This window comes from Impatiens glandulifera, chromosome 1, assembly GCF_907164915.1.
Source record: "Impatiens glandulifera chromosome 1, dImpGla2.1, whole genome shotgun sequence".
Taxonomy (NCBI): Eukaryota; Viridiplantae; Streptophyta; class Magnoliopsida; order Ericales; family Balsaminaceae; genus Impatiens; species Impatiens glandulifera.
Genome location: NC_061862.1, coordinates 154,673,886 through 154,685,982, shown reverse-complemented (window position 1 = coordinate 154,685,982; position 12,097 = coordinate 154,673,886). Strand labels below are relative to the sequence as shown.

The window sequence follows — 12,097 nt, the reverse complement described above, 5'->3', positions numbered from 1 at the left end:
ATGTACTGATTTTTCAATGAACATTTAGAATTTGTTTTATAAGAAATGATTAGGGAAGAATTTGTGAGATTAATTAGTTTAATTATTAATAAAAAAAATTAAAATATAAATTTAAAATTAATAAAGATAAAGTAGGAGGATTTTATATTTTAATTAATAAAATGAATTATTTGATGATAATAATGATACAAAATGTGATAGAGATAAAATTTATTAAATAAATGGTAAAGTAAAAGAAAAAAAAACTAATTAAACTTATTTGATTTTGATTATTTGAGGGGTTTTTCAGTTTTATTTAAGAAAATATTGTTTTATAAAAAAATTAGTTCTTTTGTTTTTAATTAGTTTAGTTACTAAAATGTCATTTTATATTTAAAATTAAAATTGAATAAAAATAAAATAATAATATTTTAACTTATAAAATGAGAAATTTGATGATTATAATGGCATTGATATGATAAAAAAAATAAAAAAAAAATAAAAAACACAAAGTAAAATCTCAACCAAATTTCTAAAACTCAAATCAAACAATCTCTTGAAGAAGAAAGAATAAAAGAAATGATTGATGCAATTTAATTGAATGAAAAAATAATAAAATTTGTTTTTATTCTTTTTTTTATTTTTATTATTTTTTTTAATCAATAATGTGATAGTCATTTTATTTTCTTTCCCAATTTTTATATTTTTTTATTTTCTTTTTATATAGCGAATTATAATTAAAAAAAGTCAATAGATTAAAAATCACAAAATACATCTTCTAACAACCCATTATTGTTACCGTTTTTTTTACTTTATACTTGGATTAAATTAAAAGGTAAATTACCATAAACTCTATAAAAAAAACAATTAATAAAGTTTAAAATGAGTATACTTATTAGAAGATTGACCAATGTGTGGTGTCCCACTAACTTTATTATCTTAACAAATACGCATAGTCGTGAAATATAATAATTGAGAATACATTTATTCATTTTTAAAAAATGCACACTATAATATAATAGGTAACTCAATCATTAAAGTGATCATAAATTTAAAAATTAAAATATCAATGTATCTTTAGTTTTTTATTATTGCTTTTTTTATTCATTCAAAATATTTTAAATGTCAAGTAAATTTAATCCAAATAATAAACTAAATAAGTTAAACTATGAGATCACATTTTAATTTAATCCAAATATTGTACCAAACTTTTGTCCGTTACGGCCACGTAAAGGACCTTAAAGAATCAAATTTTCAAATCCATTATTATTGTTTATACAAAGCAGAGATGACAACGGTCATGTCCCCCCTTTGTTCACGGTGATCGAGATTTCATCAAAATAAAATAAAAACAGAGAAATAATCAATTGTTAACAACAACGGTCATTTTTTTAAATGTATTCTAAAAAATCTTGAATTATTTAAAATTATTAAATATTTTATTATTTAGTTGATATATAATGAATAAATAAATTTTAATGAAATGGTTTAGTTTGATGTTGGTTTTTCTAGTTTTTATTTTTTATCTTTACTATTTTTTTTATAAAAAAAAATTATGACATCATTATTATTTTAATCATTAAATTACGCATTTAAACAATTAAAATACTTTAACTTTATTTAAAAAAAGTTATATACAAAAGAATAATATTAAATTAATAAAAGAAAACTCAAATAACTTATTTTTTTAATTAAAATATTAATAAAAGAAACAATTTAAATAAAGCCCAAAAAGTATTTTATTTAATATTAAATAAAGTTAAAACATTAAAAAGAATAAGGTGTAAATCAACAAATACTTTTTCAAATTATGGTCAAAAGTTAGTTTGATATGTGTTTTTCATTTATCTGTTTTTTTAACCATATAAATATAAATTAACTCAATTTATTAATTAAAATAATTTAAAATAATTTTTTTAATCAACAAATTGAAAATAAAAAATAACCAAATGGGGTTGAAATGAAGAATAAAAGAAAGTTAGGGGACAAAATTAATTAAAACAGCTTTATTTCAAATTCAAAAAGTAAATCTATAAATAGGTATATTCATCGCTTTGCTTTCATTCAATTGTCTGTCATCATCTTCTTCTTCTGTCGGAGACAACGTATATTTTTTCTCTCTCTAAATCTGCAACAGGACAAGATAGCAGAGTAAGCTTAACAATAATCATTTCTAGGGTTTCCTCATCGCTCTTCAATTATTTAAACCCATCTTTCTCTATCTTTGTTTCAGATCTTAGCATAAAGAAATGAAAATGGAGAAGATTTTTTGTATGGTTTTGTGTTTCTGCTTGTTTGTTTCTGTTTCTGAAGCTGAGTACTTGAAATACAAAGATGCAAAGATGCCTGTAGGAGTTAGAATCAAAGATCTAATGCGAAGAATGACACTTGAAGAAAAGATTGGTCAAATGGTGCAGATTGAACGAACTGTTGCTTCACCTGATGTCATGAAGAACTTCTTCATTGGTAATGAATGAATGAATTAATTAATTAATACTTTGGAATTTGGATCTAATGTTTTGAATTGTATAGGGAGTATATTGAGTGGTGGAGGAAGTGTACCATCTCCAAAAGCTTCTGCTCAAGAATGGGTTAACATGGTTAATGAATTTCAAAAGGGTTCTCTTTCAACCCGACTTCAGATTCCTATGATATATGGAATTGATGCCGTTCATGGCCATAATAATGTTTATAACGCCACCATTTTTCCTCATAATGTTGGTCTGGGTGTCACCAGGTAATAAAAAGATTGTTTTTTTTTTGTTTTTGTTTTTGTTTTCTACATTTGTTGTTTACGAATTTGGTGGGTTTTCAATTTCAGAGATCCAGTGCTTTTGAAGAAGATTGGAGCTGCAACTGCACTTGAAGTTAGAGCTACTGGAATTCCATATACATTTGCCCCATGCATTGCGGTATGTAAACAGATAATGTTTTTGGTGATTTGGGTCAAATCAAATCCATGACCATCATCTTCTTCTTCTCTTCAGGTTTGCAGGGATCCGAGATGGGGGCGTTGCTATGAGAGTTATAGTGAAGATCCTAAGATAGTTCAACTAATGACTGAAATCATTCCTGGTTTGCAAGGTGATTATCCAGCTAATGCTGCACAGAAAGGTGTTCCATTTGTTGCTAATGACAAGTATGTTCTTTCTTCTTCATCATCTTGTTCATGTTAATGTTCATGTTTAAGGTTTATAAGAACTCTGCAAAAACTAATTCTGTTTTGTTGAAAAGGACGAAAGTTGTGGCATGTGCGAAACACTTTGTTGGGGATGGTGGAACAACCAAAGGGATAAACGAAAACAACACAGTTGTCAGCACAAATCAATTGTTTCAAATTCATATGCCGGCTTACATTGATTCTATCAAGAAAGGTGTTGCTACTGTTATGGTTTCTTATTCAAGCATCAATGGTGTAAAGATGCATGCCGATGGTAACCTTGTTACTGGATTTCTCAAGAACAGACTCAAATTCAGGGTAAATACTTTTATTTTTTGAATTTGAATTTGATATGTTTGGTTCTTTCTTACTCAATTCATTTGTTTTGGGGTTTCAGGGATTTGTGATTTCAGATTATCAGGGTATTGACAAGATCACATCTCCACCCCATGCTAATTACTCATACTCTGTTGAAGCCGGAGTTCTTGCCGGAATTGACATGGTTATGGTTCCTTTGGAATACAAGGAATTCATTGATGACTTAACTTTACAAGTGAAGAACAATATCATTCCAATGTCAAGAATCGATGATGCTGTCAAGAGAATCCTGAGAGTCAAATTTGTAATGGGTCTCTTTGAAAACCCATTGGCTGATTTTAGCTTGGTTAATCATCTCGGAAGCAAGGTTTGATTGATCTTAACTATGTTTATTTGATTTCTTTGATGCAACATTGAAATGAACTCTAATCAAATCCACTTCTTTAAACAGGAACATAGGGAATTGGCTAGGGAAGCAGTGAGGAAATCATTAGTTCTATTAAAGAATGGTAAACCAGGCTCTACACCACTAATTCCATTACCCAAGAAATCACAAAAAGTACTAGTCGCCGGCGTTCACGCCGACAACCTAGGTTACCAATGCGGCGGATGGACGGTGGAATGGAAGGGCGTTAATGGAAACGACAGAATAGTAGGACCAACAATACTAGACGCAATCAAGAAAAGCATAGATCCAACCACAACCCAAATCGTGTACAATGAAAACCCAGATGCCAATTACGTCCAATCTGAGAAACCATCTTACGCAATCGTGGTTGTGGGTGAGACTCCATATGTGGAGACATTTGGCGATAGTCTTAACTTGACTATAGCTGAACCGGGTACGAATGTGATTGAGAATGTGTGTGGATCTGTTAGATGCGTTGTGGTTTTGATATCTGGAAGGCCGATTGTAATCGAACCGTATTTGGAAAAGATTGATGCTTTGGTGGCGGCTTGGTTACCTGGAACGGAAGTGGATGGTGTGACCGATTTGTTGTTTGGTGATTATGGTTTTACTGGGAAACTCGCAAGGACTTGGTTTAGGAATGTTGATCAATTACCAATGAATGTTGGTGATTCTCATTATGATCCTTTGTTTCCTTTTGGATTTGGACTCACAACTCAGCCAATTGTGTAATCAAGAAAATGAATAAAACCCTTTTGTTTTATGTATATGTGATTCATGCATGAAGAAGAACAATGTGATTGCAATGAATATACATTACTTTGTTTAATCAATCTTGAAGGTCTAATGGTTTGAAATATTTCTCATCTATAAGATAAGTTCCATTACTGAGACGAACAGCCCATACATCCTTTGGCTTTCTTGATACAATCCTGCAAATTTGTTTTCTTTTTTTAGTTTTCTCCATTGATGAATGTTAATTTACAGTAGATAGATATAGAGATGATATTAACCTACCTGCCAGCATCTCCTGCTTTGACTATGTTGGAATTGGATCTGAGACAGGGGATTGAATCAGCTGTTTTCAGCATTTTAGGAGCTTCAATTATGATAATGGGCGAACCTATTTCCAGTTGCTTCTTCTTCTTTGGATTTGCTGTTACATCAGAAGATGATGATGATTCTTTCAATTCGGATTTAACGGCTATTACCCTTTTCTTTCTTTCAAATTTTACACTAACTGAGCTGGAATTCAAACAGAGTAAACTGGGATTCATCTGATTCGAGGATGGAATCATTGTTGAAAAAGAAGAAAGAGAGAGAGCCATTAATGTGTGTTTGTGTGTGTGTGAGAGTGTAACGTTGGTTTCTGTGGCTACTGGTATTTCAATTATCTTCTCCGGCTGTTTGTTCTTTCTCTGTATCCAATTATATTCTATTCGTTACAGCTCGACCCGGATCCGAACCTGTTTGCAAAATATTATATTCTAACCGTACTTCAATTTGAAGTATCATCATTTTAGTAATAAAACTTTATTTTCTCTTACTTAATTTATTATATTAAAAAAAAATAATTATTTATATATTTTGATACTTAATTTTTAAAACATTCGAGATTTGTTCGAGAAGTTATGGTTAATTTAAATATACGTGCAAGTAATGGATATTTAGGTAGGATCGAACTCGCAACCTACAAAAAACAAGTACAACTTTTAACTAACTAGGTTAATAACACTTTATATTTTAAATTAAACACCAAATTAACTAAATTAGATAAACGTGGAACATAAGTTTAAATTTTTAACTAACTAATCATATATAACTAATTAGATGAGAGCGTTTTTTTTTCTAATATATTATTCGTGATTTATTAAAAATTTAAATATTGAATACATATTATTATTATTTTTTTATTAAATTTATTGAAAAAAATATTTGATGAGATAGGTGAGAAGATAAAAATGTTTTTATCAAAGTGAATAAAACTTAAAATGAGATCGTTTTTTTTAATATATAATTAGTGATTTTATTAAAAATTTAAACACTGAATATATATTATTATTATTATTTTTATTATTTTTTTTATTTATATTTTATCGGTGTGTATTGTAAAATAAGGACAAATTGATATACTGTAAACAAATTTATATCATTTCAGAGTCATGTGATTAATAAATACAAAATCTATCATTTTTTAATTTTTTCAAATATTTTATTAGTTCAGATATTTTTTAGTCAATTAAACTGTTCCTTAAATGATAGTGGATAGATTTTGAAAAAATATCCTATTTGAAAAAATATATATTCAAAATGTTTGTAAAAATAATTTTATTTATAAAATGACAAATTAATAGAAATGAAAATGAGATGTTAGAATGAAAAAACATACATTTTTTCTATTTGAAAAAAAATCTTAAATAACTAAAAGTATAATATTTTGAGTCACATGGCATAATTTAAAATTCTAGTTTTATTTGATAAAAGTACCTTAATTTGAGTCTTAAATAACAAATGAACATTTTATAACTTCTTATTTTAGAAATAGAAAATGATATTTTCAACGAAGCGGCAGTGAAAGTAAGACTACGAATCCTACGTGGTATGTCACATTGCCCCCTGCCAACAATAAAAAAGAAAAATATATATAATTTATGAAAAAATGTTTCATATTTTCCCCGCTCAATCTTTCTCTTCCTTCTCCGACAATTCAATCTCTCTTTCTTCTCTGGCGATTTCTTGTTCTCCGGCTTCAACGACTTCAGCGGTCTTCTTCTTCTCTATATCGTCGTCCAATCGAAAATGATAAATCTTTTCTCTTTCATTCATTTATCTTCTATTCGTTTCGAAAATGGTAAGTATTTCATACTTATTCACTTCTTTTTAGTCTGGTCCAAGTTCATCGTTCCGCAAGACTCCAAGGACTCCAAGATAAAATCCCTACACCATGTTATCCATCTTTTTCAAAACGAATTTGTTTAAAAACAAATATTTTAGGGATTAGGGTTTAGCGTATTAACGATTTTGATATTTTAGCGATTAGGTTTTAGCATAGAAATGATTTTGATATCAATATTCTGTTTAACGATTAGGGTTTAACTGCACATTTCAGTACAAAAGCGTTCCGAAATGGGCATTTTGTGACATTTTAGTTTGTTTAGCGGTTAGGGTTTAACTGCATTTTAGGTTTAGTTGCACATTTCAGTACAAAAGCGTCCCAAAATGGACATTTTGGGTGATTTTGGCCTGTTTAGCGATTAGGGTTTAACTGCACATTTCAGTACAAATGCGTCATGAAATGTCCAATTTTGGGACGATTTTCTCACAATTTTTTTATGTTATGTGTAACTGTTTATTTATTTATTTGTATGTTTATCTGTTTAGTTGTTTGTTTATCTCATGCTTGTTCATGGTTCATTTGCTTCTTTTGTTTTTGTAAAACAAATAAATATAAAAGGAAGATGACCCAAGGAGATAATTCACTTGAACCCTCGCAAAAAAAAACAGTCCACAACATATTTTTAACGAGTACTTCGTCTTTTGGCCTTTTCAATCTTCTTCAACTATTGTATGATCAACAAAAATAGGTTGTGAAGGCCGACTTTGGATCTCTTCTGTCACTATCCTTTTCAAAATGCCCCGACGAAATCTCTCGTTATCTCGTCAGAAAGTTTGTCTATACTAAATGTGTGTTCATCCTACAGAGTGACGATGAAGTAAAAATCGAAAAAGAGGATGTCCAAATTGTATTGGACATCCCTAGAGAGGAGTTGCAAATTTTAGAACACGATGGAAACGAGACTAATACGAAGTTGACAACCTTTAGAACTCGATGGGGTAAATTGGCAGGTGACGGTCCTATAGTAACCGATATGCCAACGAAAATCTTGGAAAACAAAGCAACTAACAATAATTTAAAGATATACCTCATATACTATATGTTGTCAGCTGCTTTCTCTGGACATCGCACTAGGGTCAACTATCCAGGTATATTCCAAAACTTACATATAGGGTATATGCATGGTTAATAATCCTCAAATTTATTTTTGTACTTGCAAGTTTAGAATTCTGAAATCTATTTCAAATGTTCGTAATATTTTAAAGTTTAATTGGTGCAAATTCGTACTTAACAAATTAGTTGAATCATGCCAAAAATGTTAGCTAAACGAAACTGACATTTTCAAGGACCACAAACATTTCTTATAGTAAGTAATTTTTGTCATGACTACTTTATTTTGGTGTTTTTAAATTTAAATATTTTTACATATTTATTCAACTTATGAGTAGGGAGAAGTTTTAAGTTAGGCGACACATTTGTAAGAGTTACCATATTTATATAAATAATTTAATTATATTATTAAGTTCTATATATATATCATCATAGATATATGGATTGTTTTTCCAAATTCAAGTTATTTTAAAGATAGTTAATAATCATATGATGTTAAAGATATTATACATTTAGAAATATTAGGATATTTGTTTGTTTAGTTGTACAATAATAATAGACAAATTAACTCAAATGTTAGAAAAAATAATTTGCTCTCTAGAGTTTTAAAATAAAAGTATATAATAACATTTTAAATTATAGAGGATTTTCACTTAACCATTATACTGCTAATATAATTTATATGTATAAAAATATTAATTGATATGATTCATGATTTAATGAATTAGATATTTGCAATATGATTCAAATAATTGATTTAAGTATTATAATACATAATAATAAATTATTACAAGTTAGGCTACCCAATCCTTAAAAAAATTATATGATTTGATGTTAGCAAGAAAATAATAAGTAGGTCAATCAAAGAGTTCCAAATCATATGATTTGTAAGCTAACAAACATACTAGTAGGCTGATTCACATGATTAGTGCATGTACCCAAATGCAGATGTTACAATTATAATTTCAGTTGAGGATGGAATTCAAATTAAAACATTCTTTCTTGATCTCAAAAATGACTTCTAAATTTTTTCAATTAAAGATTTTTAATTGTTTTCTCTTTGTTGGTGATTGTCCTTAAACTCTAACTTTGTTAGGAGAGTGTATCAAAATGGAGATTGATGAAGATGCTTTTGTGCCTTTCTCATTAGATGCTTATGTGTCTTTGTCTTTAGATGCTTCCGTGCTTCTATGATTAAGTGACCTAAACTGTTCTATCAAATCTTTTATGCCGTTCATCCAAAAAGAACAATCATCTTCAAATTTTACTCCAACTTGTTGAACCTCTTGCATCAATCGAGTTAGACTGTTGTGACGTTTTTTTCTTCCACAAATATATTTGAATCATAAATATTTGAGATAGTTTGATACCCATGCTTAATATTTGTACGCCACCGATCCATTATATAACACATTGGTATCTCATTCACCCTCATTTTTTTCAAGATAGTCATGATATGCTTACACAAAATATCTCTGAACTCAAACAATCGACATTGACATTTAACATTGCAGTCTAGTTCGGTATAATACACTTTGTAAGAAATATCTCTTAGGGTGTGTTTGATGAGGGAGAATTGGAATTGACATTGGAATTCTAATTCCAATTCCATGAGAATTGACATTAAATTACAATTCAATTCCTATGTTTGAGAAAATTATAGAATTATAATTCAATTCCAATTTCTATGTTTGGGAAAATGATAAAATTGTAATTCAATTCCAATTCCTATGTTTGTAAAATAAAATATCGGTTCAAAATGTTAACTTCTTAAATATATTTTCACGTTTTTTGCACGTTTAATACATTTTTGCAATGTTTAACACGTTTAACACGTTTTCGGCACGTTTTCACACTTAAACACATTTTCACACGCTTAACATGTTTTATGTTTAACACGTTTTTGACATTTTTAATACGTTTAACATGTTTTTCACATGTTTTGGCATGTTTAACACATTTTTCACGTTTAACACGTTTTTCACACGTTTAACACGTTTTTCTCACGTTTTGACATATTTAACACGTTTTTCACACGTTTACCACGTTTTCACGTTTTTTACGTTTAACACGTTTTCACACATTTTCCACACATTTAACACGTTTTTCTCACGTTTTCCACGTTTTGGCATGTTTAACACGTTTTTCACGTTTAACACGTTTTTCACACGATTAACACGTTTTTCTCATGTTTTCACGTTTTGGCATGTTTAACACATTTTTCACGTTTAACACGTTTTTCACGTTTTTGGAACATTTAATATGTTTTTCACGTTTTGGCACGTTTTAATACGTTTTTCACGTTTTGGCACGTTTCATACGTTTTTCACATTTTGGCACGTTTCATATGTTTTTCATGTTTATGGAACATTTAACACAATTTTTCATGTTTTGGCACGTTTTATACGTTTTTCACGTTTTGGCACGTTTAACACATTTTTCACGTTTAACACGTTTTCACACATTTTCCACACATGTAACACGTTTTTCTCACGTTTTTCACGTTTTGGCATGTTTAACACGTTTTTCACGTTTAACACGTTTTTCACACGTTTAACACGTTTTTCTCATATTTTTCACGTTTTGGCATGTTTAACACATTTTTCACGTTTAACACGTTTTTCACGTTTTCACGTTTTTGGAACATTTAACATGTTTTCACGTTTAACACGTTTTTCACATGTTTTTCATGTTTTTGGCACATTTAACACGTTTTTGACATTTTTAATACGTTTAACATATTTTTCATATGTTTTGATAAGTTTAACACGTTTTTCATGTTTTTGGCACGTTTAATACATTTTTGACATGTTTAACATGTTTTTCACAAATCGACACGTTTAATATGTTTTTGGCATGTTTTACATATTTTGGGCACGTTAAACACGTTTTAAACTTGTTTAACATGTTTAACACATTTTGATATATTTAACACATTTTGACAAGTTTAACACATTTTTGACACGTTTAACACATTTTTCATGTTATTGGCATGTTTAACACATATTTGACATATTAAACACGTTTTAAACATGTCACAAGTGTGTTAAACGGGCCAAAACATATTAAACATGTCAAAATGTAGTAAATGTGCCAAAATTTATCAAACGTGTTAAACATGCCAAAAATATGTTAAACATACTAAAACACGTTAAACGTACCAAAAACGTGAAAAACGTATTAAACGTGTCAAAAACATGTTTAACGTGCCAAAACATGATAAACATGTTTAACATGCCAAAACATGATAAATGTGTTAAAACGTGTTAAACGTGTCAAATAAGTGAAAAACTTGTTAAACGTGCCAAAACGTGAAAAACGTGTTAAACGTGTGAAAAACGTGTTATAATGTCAAAAACGTGTTAAATGTGTTAAAAATGTGTCAAACATGTCAAAAACGCAAAAAAACATGTGAAACGTGTCAACAACGTGTTAAACGTACCAAAAACATGATAAACGTGTTTAATGTGTTAAAAACGTTTTAAACGCGTTAAAAACGTTTTAAACGTGTTAAAAATATAAAAATGTGTCAAAAACGTGTTAAACATGTCAAATATGTGAAAAACTTGTTAAACGTGCCAAAACGTGAAAAACGTGTCAAAATGTGGTAAATGTGTCAAAATCTAAAAAACGTGTTAAACGTGTTAAAAACGTGTTAAATGTGTCAAGAACGTGAAAACGTGTTAAACGTATAAAAAACGTGTTAAACGTACCAAATATGTGAAAAACTTGTTAAATGTGTCAAAACGTGCAAAATGTGTCAAAACGTGCAAAATGTGTCAAAATGTTAAAACGTGTTAAACGTGTTAAACGTGTCAAAAACGTGTTAAACGTGTCAAAATCGTGTTAAACGTGTCAAAAATGTGTTTAACGTGTCAAGGACGTGAAAACGTGTTAAATGTGTCAAAAAATGTTAAACGTGCCAAAAACATGTTAAACGTGCCAAAAACGTGTTAAATGTGTTAAACGTGTGAAAACATGTTAAAAATGTGTTACGTGACATAAACGTGATAAACGTGTGAAAAACGTGTTAAGCATGTCAAAAACGTAAAAAATGTGTTAATTTGGATTTGGAATTCCAATTCCAACCTAAAAAGATTGGAATCGAGAACTATCAAATTATACTATATTGAATTCCATTAGAATTCTAATTCCAATTCCAATTCTTAATATTAAAGTGTCTAATAAACATAAGAATTGGAATTGGATCCTCTAATTCCAATTCCAATGCCAATTCTAGGGTTATCATACACACCCTTAAATATTTCCACTAACCCCAAAAATG

General features: G+C 29.0%; 2 protein-coding genes across 2 annotated transcripts; one reads left to right on the top strand and one right to left on the bottom strand.

Moving 5' to 3' along the window:
• The first annotated feature begins 2,052 nt into the window (after window positions 1–2,052).
• Window positions 2,053–4,633, top strand: LOC124920278 (beta-glucosidase BoGH3B-like). The gene is made up of 8 exons (XM_047460727.1): window positions 2,053–2,130; window positions 2,213–2,445; window positions 2,512–2,716; window positions 2,801–2,891; window positions 2,967–3,118; window positions 3,214–3,457; window positions 3,537–3,824; window positions 3,909–4,633. The coding sequence occupies exons 2-8, from the start codon at window positions 2,229–2,231 to the stop codon at window positions 4,596–4,598; spliced, it is 1,887 nt and encodes a 628-aa protein (XP_047316683.1). The 5' UTR covers window positions 2,053–2,130; window positions 2,213–2,228; the 3' UTR covers window positions 4,599–4,633.
• Window positions 4,608–5,260, bottom strand: LOC124920279 (protein CHLORORESPIRATORY REDUCTION 42, chloroplastic). The gene is made up of 2 exons (XM_047460728.1): window positions 4,884–5,260; window positions 4,608–4,798 (listed from the first exon to the last, which is right to left on the bottom strand). The coding sequence occupies exons 1-2, from the start codon at window positions 5,192–5,194 to the stop codon at window positions 4,696–4,698; spliced, it is 414 nt and encodes a 137-aa protein (XP_047316684.1). The 5' UTR covers window positions 5,195–5,260; the 3' UTR covers window positions 4,608–4,695.
• Window positions 5,261–12,097: the final 6,837 nt, after the last annotated feature.